This window comes from Zonotrichia albicollis, chromosome 8 (genome assembly GCF_047830755.1).
Source record: "Zonotrichia albicollis isolate bZonAlb1 chromosome 8, bZonAlb1.hap1, whole genome shotgun sequence".
Taxonomy (NCBI): domain Eukaryota; kingdom Metazoa; phylum Chordata; class Aves; order Passeriformes; family Passerellidae; genus Zonotrichia; species Zonotrichia albicollis.
Window position 1 is genome coordinate 44,809,781 of NC_133826.1, and position 18,542 is coordinate 44,828,322.

General features: G+C 54.1%; 1 protein-coding gene across 1 annotated transcript in view; it reads right to left on the reverse strand.

Annotated features, from left to right (window-relative positions):
- Positions 1 to 18,542, reverse strand: part of LOC141729978 (serine/threonine-protein kinase pim-1-like) — a 71,998-nt gene that overhangs the window by 43,806 nt on the left and 9,650 nt on the right. Inside the window, exons 2-5 of the mRNA XM_074546636.1 lie at positions 11,024 to 11,181; positions 10,862 to 10,912; positions 10,298 to 10,664; positions 9,420 to 9,655 (exon numbers count right to left, since the gene is read on the reverse strand). Coding sequence (XP_074402737.1) covers positions 9,420 to 9,655; positions 10,298 to 10,664; positions 10,862 to 10,912; positions 11,024 to 11,181 — 812 coding nt within the window. The remainder of the gene's footprint in view (positions 1 to 9,419; positions 9,656 to 10,297; positions 10,665 to 10,861; positions 10,913 to 11,023; positions 11,182 to 18,542) is intronic.

Here is an 18,542-nt window from a genome sequence, read left to right on the forward strand (position 1 = left end):
AGAGAGACCCCCAGGACAGAAGAATGCATGCAAAAAGGGGAGGGGAAATATGCTAATGATTTTGGGAAATGAATATCATATGTGTGTTTAGTCAGGGACAATCAATGAATATGTGTGCAAAATACAGAAAATAAACAGAAACTTTCCTGTACTCAGCACGCATGGCTTTGGGAGGAGCTATCCCCTGTGCATCCAGCTGAATAAAGAATGCTGCTTCTTAATGCTACACTGGTGCTAAGGAGTTTTCTGTTTTACAGAATTTTTGGTGACTCTCCCACTGCCAAGGAAAGCTCTGTCTGCTGCTGTTCACAAACAGAGAAGGGCTGGTGGCAGATGTGGGGCTCGGAGGCTGCCTGGGGAACAGTGACCATGAAATAATCAAGTTATCAATGTTCTGTGAAAGAAGGAGGGGCAGCAACAAAACTTCTACACTGGAATTAGGAAGGGCAGACTTTGGCCTATTTAGGATGCAGATTTGGGAAGTACCAAATCAGGTCCTGATTCTTTGAAGGGACACAGCCCTTAAAACCAAAAGGGTACAGGAAGGATGGACACATTTCAAGAAAGTAATCTTAAGAAGGAGGGAGCAACCTGTCCCAATGTGGCAAAATATGTGAGCTAGTGAGGAAAATGACTGGCCTGGCTGCCCATGGAGCTTTTGTAGGAACTCAGGGGAAAAAAGAGGGTGCATAAATTTCAGACAGAAGGTCAGGCAACTTAGGAAGTGTTTAAGGATGTTAATTCATGTAGAAAGAAAAGTCGAGAGGTGAAAGATCAATTAGAGATTAACCTGGCCACTTTATTGAAAAATAATAGAAAATTTTTCTATAAAGCAAATTAATAGCAAAACATGGGATAAGGAGAATCCCTCCTCTTTTTTAGGTACAGTGGAGAATATAGTAACTAAAGATAAGGAAAAGCCTATTCTACTTAAGATCTTGTTTGTCTCAGTTTTCACTATTAGGACAGGCTGTCCTCAGGACAAGTGTTCTCCTGAGCTGGTAGATGGGCACAGAAAGCAGAACAGCCCCCTGGAATCCAGGAGGAAGCAGTTGGTGACCTGCTGAGCCACTCAGATGTTCGCAGGTGTGTGAGATCAGACAGGATCCGTCCTAGGGGGATGAGGGAGCTGGTGGATGAGCAGCTGATGGATGAGCAGCTTCTCGAGCTGTTCTCCATCATTTACCATCAGTGCTGGCTCTGCAGGGAGGTCCAAGAGGACTGGAGGTGCCAGTGTGAGCCCATCCCCAAGAAGGGCTGAAAGGAGGAGCTGGGGAACTCCAGGCCTGTCAGCCTGACCTGGGTGCCTGGCAAGGTTATGGAACAGATCATCTTGAGTGCCATCACAGGGCACCCACAGGATGGCCGAGGGCTCAGAGCCAGCCAGCGTGGATTTCAATGTCTGCATTGATGATCTGCATGAGGGGACTGAGTCCAGCATCAGCAAATTTGCAGATGACACCAAGCTGAGTGTGAGTGTGATCTGCTGGAGGGTAGGAGGGCTCTGCAGAGGGCCCTGGACAGGCTGGATCCAGGGCCCAAATCCAACAAGGTGAGGTTGAACAAGACCAAGTGCCGGGTCCTGCACTTTGGCCAAACAACCCCTGCAGTGCTACAGGCTGGGGACAGAGTGGCTGGAGAGCAGCCAGGCAGAAAGGGACCTGGGGGCACTGATGGAGAGCAGGCTGGACATGAGCCAGCAGTGTGCCCAGGTGGGCAAGAAGGCCAATGGCTCCTGGCCTGGATCAGGAATGGTGTGGCCAGCAGGAGCAGGGCAGGGATTCTTCCCCTGCACTCAGCACTGGTGACAGCACACCTCGAATGCTGTGTCCAGTTCTGAAGCGCCAATTTAGGAAGGACATAGAGGGGCTGGAGCATGTCCAGAGAAGGGCAACAAGGCTGGGGAGGGGTCTGGAGCACAAGTCCTGTGAGGAGTGGCTGAGGAAGCTGGAGTTGTTTATCCTGGAGAAGAGGAGGCTCAGAGGACACAAGGCAGTGCCAGGGCAAAGGTTAGACTTCATGATCTCCAAAGTCGTTTCCAACCTTGCTCATTCTGTGATTCCCCTAAACCACCCATGGAGCAGTTGCAGGACGAGCCCTGGGCTTCCTCTTCAGCAGCTCCAGCAGCCCAGGTCCCTCAGCTTCTCCTGCCAGCCCCAAAGCCCATCCTGTCAGTCCTGCTGAGCCTCTGCAGCTCCTCCTCACTGCCCAGAACAGGGAGCCCCAGAGTCAGACACAGCAGCCCAGATGTGCCCCCCTGGCCTGGGGTGCCTCTGGCAAGGGAGCAGCACCAGGCACTGCAGGAGCCTGCAGATAATTCCTGCAGCACTTATAGGATGATCTTGCTGCCCAAGGGACGTTCCTATGGGGCCAAGTCAGGAACTGCAATGGGGAGTGGGGCCAGAGAGGAAAGGGCAAAGAGGGATGGGCTGTTTGCAGGGGAGGGGACAGGGGTGGGCAGTAGGAAGACATGTGTATCAAGAAGAGGAAAGAAAGCAAAGGGGAAGCAGAGGAAATGCTGAGGGCAGTTTGAGGCTGGCTGCCAGGCAGCCCTGGCTCTGAGCAACAGCGTCTGCAGTGGGACAGGAAACTCCCAGCTGATGGGAACAAACTTTCTGGCTGACTGCAGAGGCCAGGACAAAGCTGAGTGGTTTCCCTGGTGTCCCCCAGCCCTTGCTGGCCCCAGGGACTGATGGCATTTGTGCTCCCTCAGGTTCATGTCCCCACACCAACAGCATGGGGGTGCTCCCCCTGCTGTGTGCAATGCAAACAGGGGCTGCTGAGCCAGTGCTGCCGTGTCTGTGCCTGCAAGGATGGGGCACCTGTGTGAGCTGGGGGAGAGGCCAGGGCTGCAGAGGGGGGATGTTGTTGGCAGCTCCATGAGGACGCTCTGGGACGCTGCCCTGGGCTGTGCAGCGCACTGGGGATGGATCAGCCCCTGCTCTGCTGCTCCTTCCCGTCTGCCCCAGGGCCCTTGCAGAGCACCAGCTGTTGCTGTCCTCAGCTGCCATGGCAACCCTCAGGACAAAGCGGTGCCAGGGCTGTTCCAGGTACAATTGCAGTGACACTCGTTGGTGCCACCTGGTGCCATAGCAATGGCCACAGGTACCCGTTCCTTGGTTTGGTGCCATGGCAACCAATGCCCGGAGCCATTGTGATGGTTGGCGGCCATGGAAAGCTGCCCTGGGCCCTTGCTCAGGGCTGGTGTCAGTGCCCAGAGCCAGAGGGGATCCCTTGCGGGGGGCTGTGCCATGGCCACCTGCCCTGTGCCACGCTGGCCGCTCAGGCACCAGGAACCAGCAGCCAACGGCACTGCCAGGGCCAAAGGCCAGGTCAGCCAGACAGAAAGGGGCAGGGCTGGGCACTGTTTCCATGGCAACCGGCACTGGGATGACACCTGGGCCACCTGGCCTGGCAGTTGCCATGGAAACCCCTGGCAGGGACTGAGGGCACAGCCCCTGGCACTGAGACACTGCTGGGCCGGGTGCTGAGCACAGGGCTGAGCACGCAGAGATGGTTTTGTTCTTGCTGAGCTGCAGCACAGCCAAGGCCTGTCCTGCCCCTCGTCAGCCACGCTGGGGAGGGGCTGGGGCTGCGGGGGAGCTGGGCAGGGGACACAGCCAGGACAGGGGAACCCAACTGAGCCCGGGCATAGCCCAGACCAGAGCACATCATGCTTAGGGTGTAAAGGGGGGAACAAGGAGGAAGGGGGGAATTTTGGAGGGAGGGCATTTGCCTTCCCAGGGAACACTTAGGCAAGAGGGGGCCCTGTTTCACCAGTGGGCAGGATCACTGCCAAAGACACAGACACCAACTTAAGGAATTGTGTCATTTATATCATGCACAGCTGCCAAGAATTACAAAAGGATAAACTCAGTAAAGCACATCATCATTAGCAAAGAATTACAAAGGAAAATCAGCAGTCCATCATAACTCATCGTTACATTTTGATGACCAATCCCTTGGTGAAACACTAGAGGTGTTTGTGGCAGACAAAGATTCTGGCTGACTATCAAGGTACACCTTACAGACATCAGTAGTACTTCAGTGACACCGTTCTTCATTCTTTTTTCTCAATCTCATTCCAATTAGGAACAAGAATTCTGTTGTCCATGGAGCTGGCACCTTTTTAATTCCATAATAATGCCCCCAGGCCCTTTGCTGTTCAGCTTTACCATGCTGTCTGTGGCTAACAAGGCTTGGGGGGCCCTTTCCCCTCTGGCTGGAAGGGGCCCGGTCCCAGTCCCTGAGGGGCACCCAGGCTCCTGGTTGGAATTCCTGTGCAAGTCCCTCAGTGTCACAGCAGCCTTCACATGGAGCCCCGTGGATCAGAGCATTTTCCAAAGGAGACCTTGGGGCAAACAGGGAGATCTGGTCTGGCAGGATGTGTTAAACAATATAAACAATATATACATATTGTTTACACATATGTGTATACACATATGTGTATACACATATATGCCCACATATATATGTCAATATATTTATATATGAAATATATAAATGTATATATATATGTATATGTATATGTATGTCTTATTATACTATAAATATGTATATAGATATTTATTATATCAATATTTCACTTGTACAAATGCATATCAGCTCAAGATTAAAACCTTCTTCTGTTGCTCAATGTGGGAGCATTCCAACAATAATTGTTCCTTCTGAAGGTGCTGTTTCCTATGTACTCTCAACAAAATCATCTATGTCTGCCCAAACCCACAAGGTCTTTTCCTTTTCCATTTGCATTTTTTTGATGCATTTGAAGACATCCAGGGGTGCAGCTTCTTTTACTCGACTGCCCCACTGCTGCCACGGGGCTCTGACCTCAGCCCACTCCAGAGCCAGGGAACTCCAGGGAAGGGCTTCCCAGCTGGGAATTTCTGAGGGGACTGATTCCTCACATTGACACTGAACAAGTGACATTTTGTTGGCATCTGCCCAGACTGTGCCAGTTTTGTTTTACCAGTGGGCAGGGTCAGCACCAAAGACACAGATAACAACTGAAGGAATCAGTGTCATTTCCTGCAGTTCAGAGCAGCAAAGAATCACAAAAGGAGCAGCTCAGCAATGCACCCAACCATCCCCACCAAAGATTGCTGGCAGTGATTAACAAAGATCCAGCAGCATTTACCCTCAGCCTTTACCATCCCCCAGACCCACACAGCAGCTGGGGGAGCTGTCACAGCCAAGGGCTGCAGAGCCACTCCTGGGCACTGGGAATTCCTGCAGGTGCCTCCAGCCCCAGGTGAGGCTCCAACCCTGCTGGGAGAGGGCCCAGCTCTGACAGTGCTGAATGAACAAACTGACAGCACTGCTAGTGTGGCAACATCTGCTTTCATCCTCCTCTTGGGTCCCTCCCAGAGCCTGGCCAGGGCTCAAGGAGGAACCAAGGGAGCTGACTTTGACCATACAGCCCCAAACAAGGCCAGATGTCAGATTTCATGGCCTTGTCTGGCTTCTAAATACACAAAGGTCAATACATGTTTCACTAAGGAGTGGCTACATCTATCTCAGTGCTAATGACCATGCATATCTCATCAGGGAGCAGATACAAAGATAACCTTTGCTGGGAAGGTTCATCCAGAGGCCACCTTTGGCTCAGGGCCTGCTGTCCAGGCCTCACTCAGGGCTGGTGTCCAGGCCTTGTGGACACTTCAGGGACGTGGTTTAGTGCTGGGCTTGGCACTGCTGGGTGAGCGGCTGCACTGGGTGAGCTCAGAGGGCTTTTCCAAGAAAAGATTCTGTGATTCCATTATTCTATTCACTGCATTCAGCTGGGTCTATTTTAGCAGCATTCCTTTGCTCCAAAAGTTCCTTCTTGCCCAGCTCCTGTGGCCTGAGGCTGCAGCTCCTTCAGCTCCTGGTGCTGAGCTGCTCATGCTGAACGAGACGACTCGGAGAGAAGAACACAGTCCATGCAATTCCTTCTGGGACACGGAGAGGAGAGGCTGTGCAAACAGGAGCATTGTTTGCTGTGGCCTCCTCTCTGCCCTTCACGCCTTTCAGCACTTTGAACCAGCCAAGAGCTTTCTCCAAGAGTGCAATGGAGCAGCTGTTCCTGCTCCCAGGCCTGGCTCTCTCCAGTCTCTGCCCTTGCCTGGTTCTGTCCCTCTTGCTGTGCCCTCTGTTCCCCCAGGGCTCGCTGGCTGCTGCCCAGGACTGTGGCACTGGCACAGATCCAGTGCTCCAGAGCCTCATTTCTCTGCCCTTGGAGCTGCCTGGGCACAGCAGCCTTTTCCATCTGGAAGCTCCCCATGGACAGGGAGTGCCCAGCTCCGTTCCTTGCACAGCCTCCAGTAGCCCAGGGCTGCCATCTCCAGTCCCTGCTGGCACTGGGGGCTCCCAGGTGCCTCAGGCTGCTGTGACACCGCTGCACACGGGAGGGAAGAGGGGCAGGGGCTGTGCTCAAAGTCAGCTCCATGTGCTGCTGCTGCTGCTGCTGCTGTGGGGTCATTTGTGCAGCCCTGGCCCAGAGTCAGGGATCAGATCCTGTCAGTCTCTTCCAGCCCTGGCTGCTCAGAGTTTGGGCCTTGGAGCCTCAGGTGGCCAAAGGCAGCTGCTGCTGGTCCCTCTGTGTGCCCGAGTTCAGCAGTGCTGCTCCATCAGTCTGTGCCCAGCAACGGGGAAAAGCCTCAGCCCTGCAGGGCCAGGAGCTGCTGGGCTCTGCCTGAGCAGCTCAGCCAGCAGGAAGGGAGCTACTCCACACGGGAATCAGGAGCAATGGACACTCCTTTGATAGGACATGTTTTCTATTGAAAGGAAAAAAAAGGAAAAAGCTAAAAAATAGGTAAATTGTAAAAGATGAGAACAAAATCCAAGTGGTAGTGAAAAGACATAACATAATGTTAGTGAAAAAAACAAAACATAAAGGCAAATTTACATTCTTTGCATTAAGAGGTAAATGATCTTTTTAAAAAGAGAACTCAGTTATTTCCATTGTAAATGTGCTGATGAAATGGATCCATCTTTGTGACCTCAATAGCCTCTTAAAAGATTTTGGCCTTTGTTTCCAAAATTGGTATTTGAAATTGTAGTCAAAGCAAGAGGAAATTGCTTAGTGCCCTTCCAGCTCCAAGCAGGACTGGAAATGGAAACTCTGTCAAACCACAAATCCTTTAGAAGATGCCCTTCCTTCTCACCCTGCGAATGAGCTGCACATTCCCTTTGAAACTTACAGGGATTTCTTAGAGACACAAAGTCCCACTGACAGCTTTTTGCTCTGGTTTGGCAGTGCAGAAGGGCAATTCTCCATCCACCAGCTCCAGACTGCACTGCCTCAGGAGCACGGCCCACTCGCCAGCTTTGGCCCACTCATAGCACTTCTGGAGGAGGAAGAAAGTGCAATTGCACAATTCCAGCCAATAAAGAAGGAAGAATGGGAAAACAAAACACCCTGTGCAGGTCCAGGCATTCAGCTGGGACTGTGGAGAGTTTGGGTCCTTGCCATTGGATGTGTGTCCCCAGCTGCAATCTCTGGGCCTGCAGCAGAGTCTCACTCACCTGCCAAAGCAGAAAGCTCAGGCGCTGTGCTCACAAAGGGCTCGTCTGATGCAGAGCTGTCAGAGCAATGTGAGGGCAGAGCCAGCCCAGCTGGGCCCAGGGCTGAGCCCAGCAGAGCCCTGGCAGAGCCCAGAGCAGCCTCAGCACCCGCAGAGCCCGGCTGCAAGGAGAGAAAGCAGAAACCGCCCGTCAGCTGAGGGCTCCTGTGCCCTTGTGCCAAGGCCTGCGGTGCCCAGGCCATGCTGGCTGTGCCCAGAGCTGTGCCCAGAGCTGCCCATCCCTGCTGTCTTTGGCACAGAGCAGGAGGGCAGGACCTATGCCCAGCCTGCAGCCAGCCACGGCACATCCAGCCCTCAGCAGCTGCCCAGAACAGGATGCTCCTGTGCTTGCTTCCAGCTCCCAAAAGCTCTGATCCCACCCTGCCAAGCACACAGGGACTCACTTCATGCCAGCCACGGCTGGAAGAAAAGCTGCTCCCAAACCATGTCCTCAGCCTTCTCCAAGGGCACGGCCCATCCACGCCACAGCTGCTCCCAAGCACTTCCCCATCAACACTGGACCACCTCGAACACTTCCTCTGGAAAAACAAACACTTCCTCTGGAAAAACAAACAACACATTAATGAAAAGAGGTCAGATGCAAAAAGGGAAAACAAGAAAAAAGGTAAAAACTCCCATCTCTTTCAGGGTCTTGAGGAAGGCCCAACCCCTGCATGCCAGGGACAAACCCAGCCATGGGTGAGGGAAGCCCACATTTTCTCTCTTCCCCCCTGCACTGCCCCCCAAAATCACGGTGACCCCAAAGCAAACAAGGGCAGAGGGCAGCCCAAGCTCTTCCTTGCCTGCACAGCAAAGCAGCTGTGCTCAGGTTCTGGAGCCCCACCTCTGCTCCCACCATGGGGTTTGTTTGTGTCGGGCTGGCTGCCCCAGCCCCAGCCCCAGCCCAGGGCACGGTGGGTGCTGGGGGCTGTTGTCAGGGCCAGGAGCCCACTCCCATTTCGTACCCACCCCAGCCCATCCTCTCAGCCCTGCCAAAAAGCAGCTGGGCAGCGACTGAAGAATGAGTTGCATCTGCCCCACCAAAGGGGGAGCCTTTGGTTCCCCACCATGCTGGGCAATGCCCAAATCTGGCAGAATTTCCGTGGGTGGGACTCATCTGCAAATTCCCTGTGGAGTTTGGCTTTGAAGAAGGGGCCAGAATCAAAGTGCATCACCTTCAGCCTCCAGTGGCCAGGCTGAGGAAGAGCTTGTCATCCTTGATGTCTCCCTCGCTGTCTCCAGCAGCAGCAGCAGCAGCAGCCCCACCCGGTACAGCTTCTCCAGGGGCTCCTTCTCCTTCCCTGGGGGCAGACCAGGCTCTCAGAGCTCTGCCCAGGGTCCCAGCTGTCAGGGAACCAGGACAAGCAAAACCAGCTGGGATGGCGGCCACCAGTGCTGGGCAGAGCAGCTCAGCTCCAGCACAAGGGCTGCGTGTTCCCATCCCATGACCCCAGTGCAGTGACACAGGCAGCACGAAAAGGGCTGGGTTCCTTTGCTTCTCATTGCCAAGGCATATGTGGAGCAGGAACTTACCAGGGCTCTGGATCAAAGTGTGCCTGTGGCTCTCTCCCTTCCTCTATGGCAGAGGAATATCCCACATCCAAGGATAAAAGTACAGGTCTTCCAGTGCGGGTCTATCCAAGGAGTTCACGGATAAACACCACCTGATCAGATCTTTGCATTCTGGGGAGAGAAAGCAGAAACTGACGGTCAGCCAAAGAAGGCTCCTGTCTGCTTTACCCCAGTATTCCCATGCCCATGCTGGATGTGCTCAGAGCTGGGCCTAAACTTTCCCATCAATTCCCTGTCTTGGAGGAGAGCAGGAGAGCAGGACATGTGCCACCTCTTCAGCAGCTGCCAGAGCGGGATGCCCACGAGCCCGCTGCTGGCTCCCAGCACTAGGATTCCCCCCATGCCCAGAGAAGAGGATCCACCTTGAGAAAGCCTTTGTGGCAGCGGGAGCTGGCCCCAGCTGAGGTTCCGGCCCCTCCTGAAAGGGTGCTCCCCGCAGACCATCTGGTGCAGCAGGATGCCCAGGGACCAGACTGTCGCTGCCTCGCCATGGTACCAGCCAAAGTCGTTCCATTCCGGGGGGCTGTAGGACAGTGTTCCTATGGAATACAGATGGAGTTCATCAGGGGGATGCTGCTGCTCCCAGAGCCTGGCCCCAGCATCCCTGGGCCCGCGGGGGCTGCATCAGGGGCACACAGGATGACCACTGCCCTCTCGCCAGCATCTGGGACTTGTGCACAAAGTTAGGGTTGGAAAAGAAGCCTCTGGTGCTGGAAGAGGGCAGCCCTGGCTAGGCCCGACCATGACACGCAAAGGAAAAACCCACTCCATGCTGGGGAATAAACATGCCCTTATCCTCCCTGCCTGCATTTCCCCAAAAATATTATGAAGCCAAGGGAAACAGGGCGAGTGGAGCAGCCCAAGCCCTTCCTCTCATTTGCACACCAAACTGGCTGGGGCACAGGTTCCACCCTCCCTCTCTGCTACCCCCACCCACGGGGGTTTTGGTTGGGCTGGCTGCCCCAGCCCAGCCCCAGTCCTGGGCAGAGTGGCTGGCAAAGGCTGCCAGCAGGGCTGGAAGATGGATGCCCACCCAGCCCCGCTCTAAAGCAACTCAGATGAAGATTCAGTGCCCTGACTGGCAGCAAAAGGGAGAATCCCCGCTGCCACAGCCAGCTTGGGCTGGGAGATGTTGGGCCATGAGATGTCAGCAGCGGGAGCACAGCCCTGGGTAGGCTCACCTGCAAAGTGAGTGTAGACTGTGTCCTGCAGGTAGGTGCCACAGCCAAAGTCAATCAGTTTGGCCTGCCCGGTGTCCAGGTCAACCAGGATGTTCTCTGGCTTGATGTCCCTGTGCAGGACCCCGCAGCTGGTGCAGTGCCGCACAGCCTCCAGCACCTGGCGGAACAGCTCCCGCGCCTCCTCCTCGGGCAGGAACCGCCGTGCCCCAATGAAACGATGCAGGTCCTGACACTGCTCTGGCCGCTCCAGCACCATCACGATGCAGTTGGGGAGCTCGAGCCACTCCAGCAGCTGGACCACACCGGGGAAGCCAGTGGACACCTTGGCCAGCAGCACGATCTCCAGGGGTGCGCTGGTGCCATCGGGCTGCGGGAGGAGCACGATGCCGTCACTGGGGCCGATGCCGTGCCAGGCCTGGGGAAGCCCTCAGCCAGCCCGGGATGCTCTGCGCCCTGCGCTGGCCCCACGCCCGCTCTCCCTCGGGGTGTCCTGGCGGCTCTCACCGTGCCGGGCCCCGGCTCATCCCTGGCCGGCAGCCCCGGCTGCTGGCCCCGCTCACTCACCAGCTCGCCCCAGTGCCGGACGCGGTTCCGTGGCACCCTTTTGATGGCCACCTGCAAGCCAAGGGCAGCAGCGGGGTGAGCTCGCCGCGCGCACTGCGAGCTCCATCCTCCGCCCTCTGCCCTCCTCCTCCTCCTGCGCCCGCCGCAGGCCCCGCCGCTCACCGGGGCGCCGTCCGAGAGCCTCGTGGCCGCGAAGACTCTGCCGAAGCCGCCGCGCCCCAGCAGCGATCCCAGCCGGTACCGCTCCTGCAGGGCCTCCTGCGCCGTCCCTGCGGGCGGGACGCGGCGGTCAGCGCTCGGCCCGGGGCCAGCCACGGCCCCTGAGCGCCCCTCACCCGCCCCGGGCCGGCCATGCCCAGGCGTTCGCTCCCGGGAACGCGGCACGGGAGGCTCGGGACCGGCGGCCGCGCTGCCGAGCGGCGGAGCTCGGGCCGGGGAAGCCGCAGCGGAGGCGGCGGGAGGAGCCGCGCCGCGTGTGTGCTCCGCGGGCCCCGGGAGGAGCCGGGGCGGGGGCCGGGGTCGGGGCTGGGGCTGGGGCTGGGGCCGGGGCTGGGGCCGGGACTGGAGCCTGCCTCGGGGCCGGGGCCGCGCTCGGGCCAGGCGGAGGCAAAGGGCGGCGATGCCGCCCCGGCCCCCGGCACCGATGCCCGCCCGGCAGCGCCACCGCCAGTACGGCCAGAGCCGGGCGGAGGCGAGACCGCGGCGGGACGGCCGGGGCCGGGCAGGGGGCAGCCCCGCCCGGGGCCGGGGGCGGGCCGGGGACATGGCCCGGCCCGGCAGGGGAGAGGGAGGCGGGGAGAGGAGAGGGACGCCGGGCAAGGGACCCCGAGAGAAGGGTGCCCGACAGCGGGAAAGGGAGAGAAAGCGAGAGAAAGAGAAAGAACGATTTTTCTAGTCTATCTGCTTTTGCTGCTGCCGCCGCTGCTGCTGCCGCCGCTGCCGCTGCTGCAACTGAAGCACCGGGGCCGTTCGTCCCCGTGTCCGTTTCCCGCTCGCCCCACGAGCCCCACGTTCGAGCCCCGCACGCCCCGGGGACAGCCCCTCCGTCTGTCCAAACACGGGAACTTTGCAGCGCTGAGCCTGGATGCAGAGCCCTGACCTGCGCACTGGCACAGCGATCCCCTCGCTCGCTGCTGTGCATTGTCCTTGCTGAGGGTCAGACACTGTCGGGCCACCTTCCCTTGGGGTAGGATTCCTACCTGAGCCCAGCACTGCACTTACACCTCCAGTGTTGCTTTCCAGTAAAAACAGGGGAAGGAAAACTATGTGTGGCTCATGGTATTTTAGAGTGTCCAAAAATCACTAAGTCATCGATCTTAGAGGTGCAGTGCATCTGGAATTACTGGGATGGAGAAGGAGTGCAACATGGAAAAGGGGAGCATAGAAATAAATAGAGGAAAGCATCTTGGATTGTTTCTTTCATTTTCATTTCCCTTCTGGAAAGCTGTTTCCATTTTCCAGGAATCTTCTCCTGTCTGCTCTTCCCAAGAATCTCTCATGGAAAACAAGGTCAATTTTCTGTCACAAGATTTGCCACCAGGAAATTAGGCCACTGGTGAAATTTTCATGATGACTGTTTGTGCTGGCTTAGGGCAAATTTTGGGAGGAAGTCTCCAAAAGGGGTCCGTCTAGAAAGCAAGTTCAAGCAGCCCCTCCCCGTACTAGTTCAGGAAAAGACTTCCCTCAAGAAAAGTGAAAAAACCCAGTTTATTTCACAAGTAAAGTATTCACAAGCATGAAAAATGAATAATATTAAATCAAATCTCTGACAGTGTTGAAGAGATGGCAAATTCAGAAAGTCCTTTTTGTGGGTTGTAGTTGGCTCACTCGGTCTCTCCTGAGTCCCTCTGGTGCTGGAATGCAGCGTCCCAGAGCTCGGTGGGCCACAGGTGTGAGCTGCTGGTGTTTGTCTGGGTTTTCAGTCCAGAGCAGGTTTAAACAATGCCAAGAAAAAGGAAAGTCACAGTCCAAAGGAACTTCTCTTCCTAAGCTAGCTAAAACCAATTTGCTAGACCTGGGCTGTGAAGGCATCGGGAAATTTCCAAATCTGGGCACTGGCGGTCCCAGCAAACACCAGAGCTGCATGGTGCTGGAGCCAGAACCTGCAGATTTCCAAATTTTGGCTTTCTGTGCCAGCAAATCACTGGACTTGGGCTATGCCAGCACCAGGAAATTTTCAAACCTGGGCGCTGGCGCTGCCAGCAAACACCAGATCTGGGTGGTGTCATTGCCAGCGACAGAAATCTGCCAGATTTGGGCTCTGCTGGCACTGAGAAATTTCCAAATCTGGGTTCTGGTTACATGAAACACAAGATGTGGGTGGTGCCAGACCCAGTAGCAGGAAGCTGCCACAGGTTTTGAATTTCTGTGCCAGCAAATTGCTGCACTTGGGCTGTGCCAGAATAGGGAAATTTCCAGATCTGGGCACTGGCAGTGCCAGGAAACAGCCCATTTCAGGCTCCAGGCATGACTGCATCTGGATGCCTTCCTCTTTTCTTTCCTTCTTTCCTTCCATCTTTCTTGGGATCCTGCTGCTAACAAACTCCAGATTGGGCGGTGCTAGCAAGGGGAAATTGCCAGGTTTTAGCTTTCTTTGCCTGCAAATTCTGGATATGGGTGGTGCCAGAAGAGGGAAATTGCCAGATGTGGGCACTGGCAGTGCCAGTGCACGCCAGATCTTGGTGCGGAATGTGCCAGCACTGGGCAATTGCCAGATGCTTATTTTCTGTGCCAGCAAATTGCTGGAATGAGGCTGTGCAGGCATCTGAAAAATTCCAGATCTGGGTACTGGGGGTGTCAGCAAACGCGAGATCGGGTTGCTGCAGGTACCAGGTATTTGCTTGCTTTTGGCTTTCTTTGCCAGCAAATTGCTGCACTTGGGCTGTGCCAGAATATGGAAATATCAAGATCTGGGAACTGGCAGTGCCAGCAAACACCACATTTCAGGAAGGATTGGATCTGGACCCGTTCCCTCCCTGCATCCCTCCCTCAACAAGGTGCCAGAGGGGCTGGAGAGCAGCCAGGCAGAAAGGGGCCTGCAGGGACTGATGGACAGCAGGCTGGACATGAGCCAGCAGTGTGCCCAGGTGGGCAAGAAGGCCAATGGCTCCTGGCCTGGCTCAGGAATGGTGTGGCCAGCAGGATCAGGGCAGGGATTCTTCCCCTGTGCTGGACACTGGTTGGGCAGTACCTCGAGTGCTGTGTCCAGTTCTGGGGCCCCAATTTAGGAAGGACAGGAAGGGCTGGAGCGTGTCCAGAGAAGGGCAACAAGGCTGGGGAGGGGTCTGGAACAACACAAGTCCTGTGAGGAGTGGCTGAGGGACCTGCAGTTGTTTATCCTGGAGGAGGCTCAGGGGAGACAAGGCGGTGCCAGGGCACAGGTTGGACTTGATGATCTCCACGGCCTTTTCCAACCTTGCTGATTCTGGGATTCTCTGAAACCACCCTTGAAGCAGTCACAGGATGAGCCCTGGTCCTCCTCTTCAGCAGCTCCAGCAGCCCAGGTCCCTCAGCTTCTCCTGCCAGCCCCAAAGCCCATCCTGTCAGTCCTGCAGAGCCTCTGCAGCTCCTCCTCACTGCCCAGAACAGGGAGCCCCAGAGCCAGACACAGCAGCCCAGATGTGCCCCCCTGGCCTGGGGTGCCTCTGGCAAGGGAGCAGCAGGAGGCACTGCAGGAGCCTGCAGACAATTGATCTGAAGGCCAAAGCTCCTCAGCTCCTTCTGAAAGAGCAGGAACAGTTCCTCATTCCAATGTGGTGAAATGCTGGGCACCACAGCTCCAGGTGAGGACTGGACACAAGTTTGCTCCCAGTGAGTGCTGTGATGGGTTCTGCAGGAGCTCTGGGCTCCTGTGCTTGCCTGGCACAATGAGGAGAGAAGGAGCCAAGTGCACTCATGTGGGAAATGGATTTGTAGAAAGCTTTTTGAGCCTAATAGAAGGCCCACACAGTATGAATCTGTATATAAATCTTGAGACAAGAAATACTAAGTTAAAAATGCCATGGAATAGGACAGATATTGTTGAGAGAGAAATGGAGCTAGCAAAAAGTTTCAAAAGATGGCCTTGCAAATAAGACTTTGGAAAAATAGAGCTATGAAAGATGCATTGTAGTGGGACCCACAAGGGGTAGTTTTAAATAATTGGCTTTAGGGCATCTACAACATGGCATGGCAAAAAGCTGATAGACCAAGAAATACTGTAATTAGGAAATAGTTGGCTTCTGATTGTGATGGCGTGAATTATGTGTATTGTCTCACCCTTCTCATGAGACTGAAAACGGAACAAAAGTTTTTAAAACACCTCTCAGTGTCCCCATCTCTAGGTCAAGAAAAGAGTATTATCCAACACACTGACACAGCTTTGCCTCAAGCATAACCCAGCCTAGACCAAACACACTGAAAGTTTTCCCCTTTGGCCCATGTCTTGAAACATCAGGTCTGCTGTTTGACAGCTCAGGTTGGGTTGGTGTCAAGGAGTTCCCTCAGAAATACTGGGTTTGTCTTCCTCTGTGCCTTCCCCTCAGCAGCCTTGGGGATGCTCCTGTGTGAAGCCATCTGTCTCACACAGTTTGAGACAACTTCAAACAGGATATTGTGAAATAAGTCGTCTCCTCTAAAGTGTTCCAACAATCCCTTTCCAGCAATAGGAAATTACTACTGATAGATGAAAGTGGAAAACCCCCAACAGTTTATTAACAAACAGAATCCCCCCATGACACGCGTTACAAGAAGGCACTGGGATCTCTCTCGGAAGAACAGGAGCTGCCACGGAGCAGTTCCAGCAGCTGATGGAAGCTCGGGGGCTCGTCCGGCGTTGGCTTTCTCCCATGGCAGAGCTCCATGGAGCGGGCAGGGCAGTGAAGCAGCTGGGCTGGAGCCCCTCGCTGCCTTTTCTCCCCGGCGTGGCTCAGCCCACAGACTCTCGGGCTGGGAGCGGGGCCGCTCCGCTCCTGCCGGCACCGTGTCCCTGGGCTTGGACAAACAGTTTCCTGCCAGGAGAGCCCTGCACACTGCTCCACAGATCTTTCATAAAGGCCCAAACCAACTCCAAACACTCTGTCTGCAGCAGCTTTACACAAAGGGCTGCAGAAATCCAGGACAGCTGCAAGCGAGTGTCGGAAGGCTCTTGTCTTGTTCCCGCCAGCAGAATTCTTGATGATCTGATGCAATTTTATTCAGATGTAACATGAGAGCTGAGGTTTTTTTGTTAAAATATTTCATGATGAGTAACAAGCCTTGGGAGCATGAGGTGCAGGACTGACATACCAAAGCATGAGCATATCCTCCAAAATGGCCAGTTTAATTGTCCATTTATTACTCTGCTATTTACTCCACACTAATAAGGAAAACCAAGCTTTGCCTGGAGGCAAAACAGGCATGGGATACACTACAGTCCCTCGCAGGCTCACCAGGCTGGCAGTGACACAGCAGGCAGTCTGCTTCATTGTGAACCACTACAGAGCTACATCCCAATCTGGTTTAAGTAGCGTGGTATTATTAAGAGCTCCTTTTCTGCATGAGACACAAAAAGGAGATCCCAAATGATCTTCATGCAAGCATGCAGTAAAGAACTGCTCCTGCTGTCCTAACAAATTTTTTGCTTTGGCAATTACACTCTTCCCATTCATCTTTTGATGCAGACACTTCAGGTTTTTCCCCACACCCCTGCAAGGCTGGCAGTCGCTGTTTCCCATTTCCTGTTCTTTCCTAGAGATGGTGCAGTGGCCGCTTTGAAACAAAAAGCCCTGAGATCTGGACAGCTTGAAGAAGCATGAAATTCTAATTAAGTGCTCATATTGGTAACACCCAGGTCTGCCCTTCCCAGTGCTCTGCAGCAGCAGCAGGACCATGCATCATTCCTGTTGGTGGATGTTCATGTTTCTGGTGTGCAAGAGCAATGACTTTGAGGAGGGACAAAAATGACCCTCTTCAAATAGTGAGTGTGCAAGGAGGTGTGAAGTTTCACAGCCTTTTCTAGGATATTTTAGAAAGATCTAAGAGAATACTGTGGCATGGAGTAGGTCCCTAATTTTGTCTCCAGAGGAATCCCCAAAGGGCACATTCACTCTGCTGCTGATGGCAATCCCATAAGCTCATGGACCAGTTTTTCCTGCAACGTGCCACCCTGCCTGGGCTTTACCAGGCTGGGACTAGACACAGAGATAATCAAACACAGGCAGCCAGGTGACATTGTGTAACATCAGAAGCTGGCAACCATGAGGACTTTGCTGTCAAAAGGTTACAGTTTGCACTGGGCCCAAAAGTGTTTTTCCCTAAGGCAAAGCAAATTGAAATGTGAAGTTTAAAAGCTTCAAATGACTATGAAAGGAAATTGCAGAATAATTTCTGGAAGGGCAGCATTGTCAATGATCATGCAGCCCACCAAGAGCTGGAGCTGAATCCAGAATTGCTTCTTCCAGCTGTGCAGGAATTCATTCCACTGGCAAGCACTGGTCCATGGGAACAAATGATCCCCTAGCTCTGGGATGAATGGCAGCCAGGCTGCAGTGCAGATTGGAGGAACCCTTGTCACTTGTTATTGGCCTCCCAGTGCACTCATCCTTCTGCAAACAAGGTGCAAACAACACAGCTGGACTGCTGTCCCCGGTAAATATACATACAGGTGACTTTGCCAAAGCAGTGCATCTTTTCCCAGTGAAATACATGACCTCTTCTTACCTATGGAATTGTGATTGAAGACACCTGTGAGCCAGATCTGTGGGAGATTGCAAAGGAGCAAAGCTTTGGGATTTAGGCACACTTGTCTTGGTTTCTTTGCTCAGGCCTTTGGTGAGCACAGAACACACCTAGGTAGAAAACCTTTGACTATACAGGATCTTTTGGATCCATTGTCCCTCAAACAGGTCAATGGTGACCCTGTTGTAATGCCAAGTAACAAAGAACGGCACAAATGACACAAAGAAAACATGGCCAAAGAGGAGAGGCCTAATGAGGAAAGGATGTGGTGAGACACTGGCATATCGAGTGAGCTGCACTCCCATAATCTCTAGGCTAGCAGGTCCTGGTCTCACATTCTCCTTTTGGTTTTTTCAATTTTGTTTATTTATTTACTTTTTTCATCATCAAAATAAAATATATAGAATTTTAAAAAAATGTCATCAAAACATAAAGACAGAATCAAAACACATTAATTCAAAACTACATCTAAAGATCAGAACATATGTACAGCTGTAACTATGAAGCCTAATGCATCAATCCTATTCTTCAAACACTCTCCATACAGGTGGCAGCTTCTTCCTGAGCTTGGAGGAAAGAGAGCTCTTTTGGACGGGAGGCGAGGACTTTGTCGGTGAGGGAACATTGGAAGTGTCCAGAGAAAACTTCTCGGTAGGACTGTAACCAGTCAGATGTGCAAAGCGGAGACACAAAGTTTAACAGAAGCTTCCATGTAAACCTAAAGCAGCTGAAGCTCCATATTTCCTGGGACACATTTCCTGCAAACTTCTAAACAGCTGCACAGGGAAACATGCTCCTGCTGGCAGACACTGAGGCAGGCCAGGGCAAACCCTGAGCCACTTGCCCAGAGCTGGCACAGGCACAGCCTGGCCTCTGGGCTGCCCTGGGACAGCAGGGAGCCCAGAGCCCTGTGCTCTCCAGGAATGGCTCAGCTGCACATGCACCCTCCTGCTCCTCTGCCTGCCCCACAGCTCAGCAGCCCCAC